Here is a 3097-nt window from a genome sequence, read left to right on the forward strand (position 1 = left end):
GCGGGAGAGTCGCGCCCCCGCCGCGTCTTGCGCGGGCGGAAGTTTGTGGGAAGGTGGGAGCGGGGTGCGGACGCTCCCGCCAGGCTGGGCCGCGCGTCCCCGCCGGTGTGCGGGGCTCGGAGCGGGGCCGCCGGGCCGCGACGGCGGCACCAACGGCGCGTCCCGCTACCCAGCCCAGCGCTGTCACCGCCCGGGAGGGTCCGCGGCCCGGCCCGCTCTGTGACTCCGCACCGCCCGGACTCTGGGGCCGCAAGTTTAAAGCGCTTGATGTCCGAGATCGCGGTCTCAGCTTTTTGAAGACTTTCCATTTTAACTTTTTAGTTTTGTCTGTTTTTGAGTGTCTCAATTTTTAGCCAATCAAAGGGAAATGGACTTAAACACATTGACATGAAAATTCTTAAATTGCTCACAAGTCAAATAGAAAACAAAGTACTTGAATGCTTAGAATGAGTTATGTTTTAAGTAGTGAATATGAAATGTTGCAGTTGTGATACTTATCATGAAATGTAAATTTTCAGAAAACAGATTTAGGCTACTCTCCAGCTCTTGCCTGGTTGCTAGTCTTAGTAGGAATATACAGAGCTCTTTAATTAAATACTTACACGGACTGAAAAAGGATATTTTGTATATTTTACTATTTGTAAAACAATCAGTAAATTCCTGGGAGCCGGAGACATTTGAGATACCATCATCATAACCATAATTTTAACTAACATTTATCAGATAATGTTAGTCTTCGCCGTAAGTGCTTTTCATATATTAACTTATTTAATCCTTGCTTTAATCGCATAGTAAGGAGAGGTTTAGAGAGAATGACTACTCTGCCAGCTGGTGAGGAGTAATGCCCAGCCAGATGCCAGGCAGTACAGCTCTGGCATGCCTGGCCATTGTATCACATTGCCTCTTTATATATTTTTTTTCTTTCATTTTAATATGTTGCAAGAGGACCATGTGTTTAACAAAATTGTAGTACTGTTAGAAGCTATATTACTTTGATTTACAAAAAAACCACAACATTTTTAGACCTTAAGCCTTGGCTAATATGTAAATAAATCAATTTCCTAATGTCTGGTACTTCATTTTCTCAGTGGAATGGTTGAATTTACAGCCCTGATATTCTTGTCATATAATGGATTACATTAAAAGTATGTCTTTCCCTTTTTTGGTATAAACTGATTGATGACCCTTACTGGGTATATTTTTGCTAAATTTGTGCAATGTAAGAAAAAAGAATAGTTAGGATTGGAAAGCTGTTTTTAGTCCTTGCATGTCCCCTTTTCACAGGTATATAAGTACCTAAGTAGTCAATTGGAATAGTCCCATGAACCAGCTCTAAGTTGAATTAAACATTGTAAATGATCCATACATTTTTTTTCCCCCAGCAGCAGTTTTATGTGTTTATTAAAGGCAGGAGGCATTTTAACCCACAGTTGGTAAGAAAGTAAAAGTAGATTTAGAGTTACAGGTTAATTGAAAATTTTATTATTTTGGTTGGGTTGAAGATCAGTTTTTAATTTTGTTTCAGGTCTTGCTCATGCTAAATTCTTGGTCCGTTTTAATATAGGATGTTAACATTTGTATAACTAGTTGTCCTTCCCCTTTCACTTGTTGAGACTCTTAGCAAGTCTGGGAAGATACATATTCAGTCTTTCCTTATTATTTGTTCTCTTATTTTTTCTCTAATTATTATTTTTTAATCTTTTAAATGTATAGGATGATAATGAAGATAATTCAAATGATGGGACCCAGCCACCCAAAAGAAGGCGAATGGGCTCGGGAGATAGCTCTAGGAGTTGTGAAACTTCAAGTCAAGATCTTGGGTATTGTTATTTTACTGCTTAATATTTTTCGTGGTATGTTTCTCTTCTCTGCATTAGCATCCTCTTTCTCTCCACCCCAGTGCTGACAGTTATTAAAATTGTAGAATATTTTCTTCCTGCTTTATAATGTGACACGAAAGTTGGTCTTACTACTGAGTATAATTTTAAAAAGTGTATCATGGTAAAATACATAAATACGTAAAATTCACCATTTTAACTCTGGTTAAGTGTGCAATTCAGTGGCATCCATTACATTCACAGTGTTGTGCAACTATCACCACCATCCATTTCCAAAATTTTGTCACTACCCTAAACAAACTTCATAACCATTAAGCAGTAACTTCCATTTCCCCCGACCCCCAGCCACCTGCAACCACCATTCCACTTTCTGGTTCTATGAAATTGACTAGGCACCTCATGTAAGTGGAGTCCTGCAATATTTGTCCTTTTGTGTCTGGCTTATTTGACTTAGCGTAATGTTTTCAACGTTCATCTATGTTGTGTCATATTTCAGAATTTTATTCTTTTTTTAAGGCTGAGTAATATTCCATTGTGTGTATATGCTGCGTTTTGTTCATTCATATTGGTGGACATTTGGGTTATTTCCATCTTTTGGCTAGGTTGACTAATGCTGCAATGAGCATTGATGTTCAGAGTTCCTGTTTTCAATTTTTTTGGGTGTATATCTAGGAGTGGAATAGCTGGAGCATATGATAGTTCTGTGTTTAGCTTTTTGAGGAACCACCAGACTGTTTTCCACAGCAGCTGCACCAATTTACGTTCCCACCAGCAATGCACAGAGTTTCTAATTTCTTCACATCCTTGTCAATTTGTTATTTTCCTATTTTTTTTGGATAATAGTTATCCTAAAGGGTATGATGGGACATTTTACTGTGATTCTGATTTTCATTTCCATAATGATTTGTGATGTTGAACATCTTTTCATGTGTTTATTGGCCATTTGTATATCTTTGGAGAAGTGTCTGTTCAAGTTCTTTGCCCGTTTTTTATTTGGATTGTTTTTGTTGTTGAGTTGTGGAAGTTTGTTGTATATTCTAGCTATTAAGACTTTATTATTGTAGATGATTTGCAAATATTTTCTTCCATTCTGTGGGTTGTCTCCTCACTCTTTTAATAGTATTCTTTGATGCCCAATTTTTTTTTTATTTTTGGAGTCCAAATTCTTGATCTGTTTTTTCTTTTGTTGCTTGTGCTTTTCATGTCATATCTAAGAGTCTATTGCCAAATCTGAGGTCATGAAGATTTCTATGTTTTCG

The 3097-nt window shown here is 37.9% G+C and overlaps 1 protein-coding gene across 2 annotated transcripts in view; it reads left to right on the top strand.

The window, feature by feature from the left end:
- Positions 1–1717: 1717 nt before the first annotated feature.
- The window catches only part of PHF10 (PHD finger protein 10), a 26040-nt gene continuing 24660 nt past the window's right edge, over positions 1718–3097 (top strand). For both annotated transcript variants that reach the window (XM_012659312.1, XM_012659313.1), the window contains exon 1: positions 1718–1820. In XM_012659312.1, coding sequence (XP_012514766.1) covers positions 1768–1820 — 53 coding nt within the window. In that variant the 5' untranslated portion in view covers positions 1718–1767. The remainder of the gene's footprint in view (positions 1821–3097) is intronic.

The sequence above is a fragment of the Propithecus coquereli genome, unplaced genomic scaffold, assembly GCF_000956105.1.
Source record: "Propithecus coquereli isolate 6110/MARCELLA unplaced genomic scaffold, Pcoq_1.0 Scaffold602, whole genome shotgun sequence".
In the NCBI taxonomy this organism is placed as follows: Eukaryota; Metazoa; Chordata; class Mammalia; order Primates; family Indriidae; genus Propithecus; species Propithecus coquereli.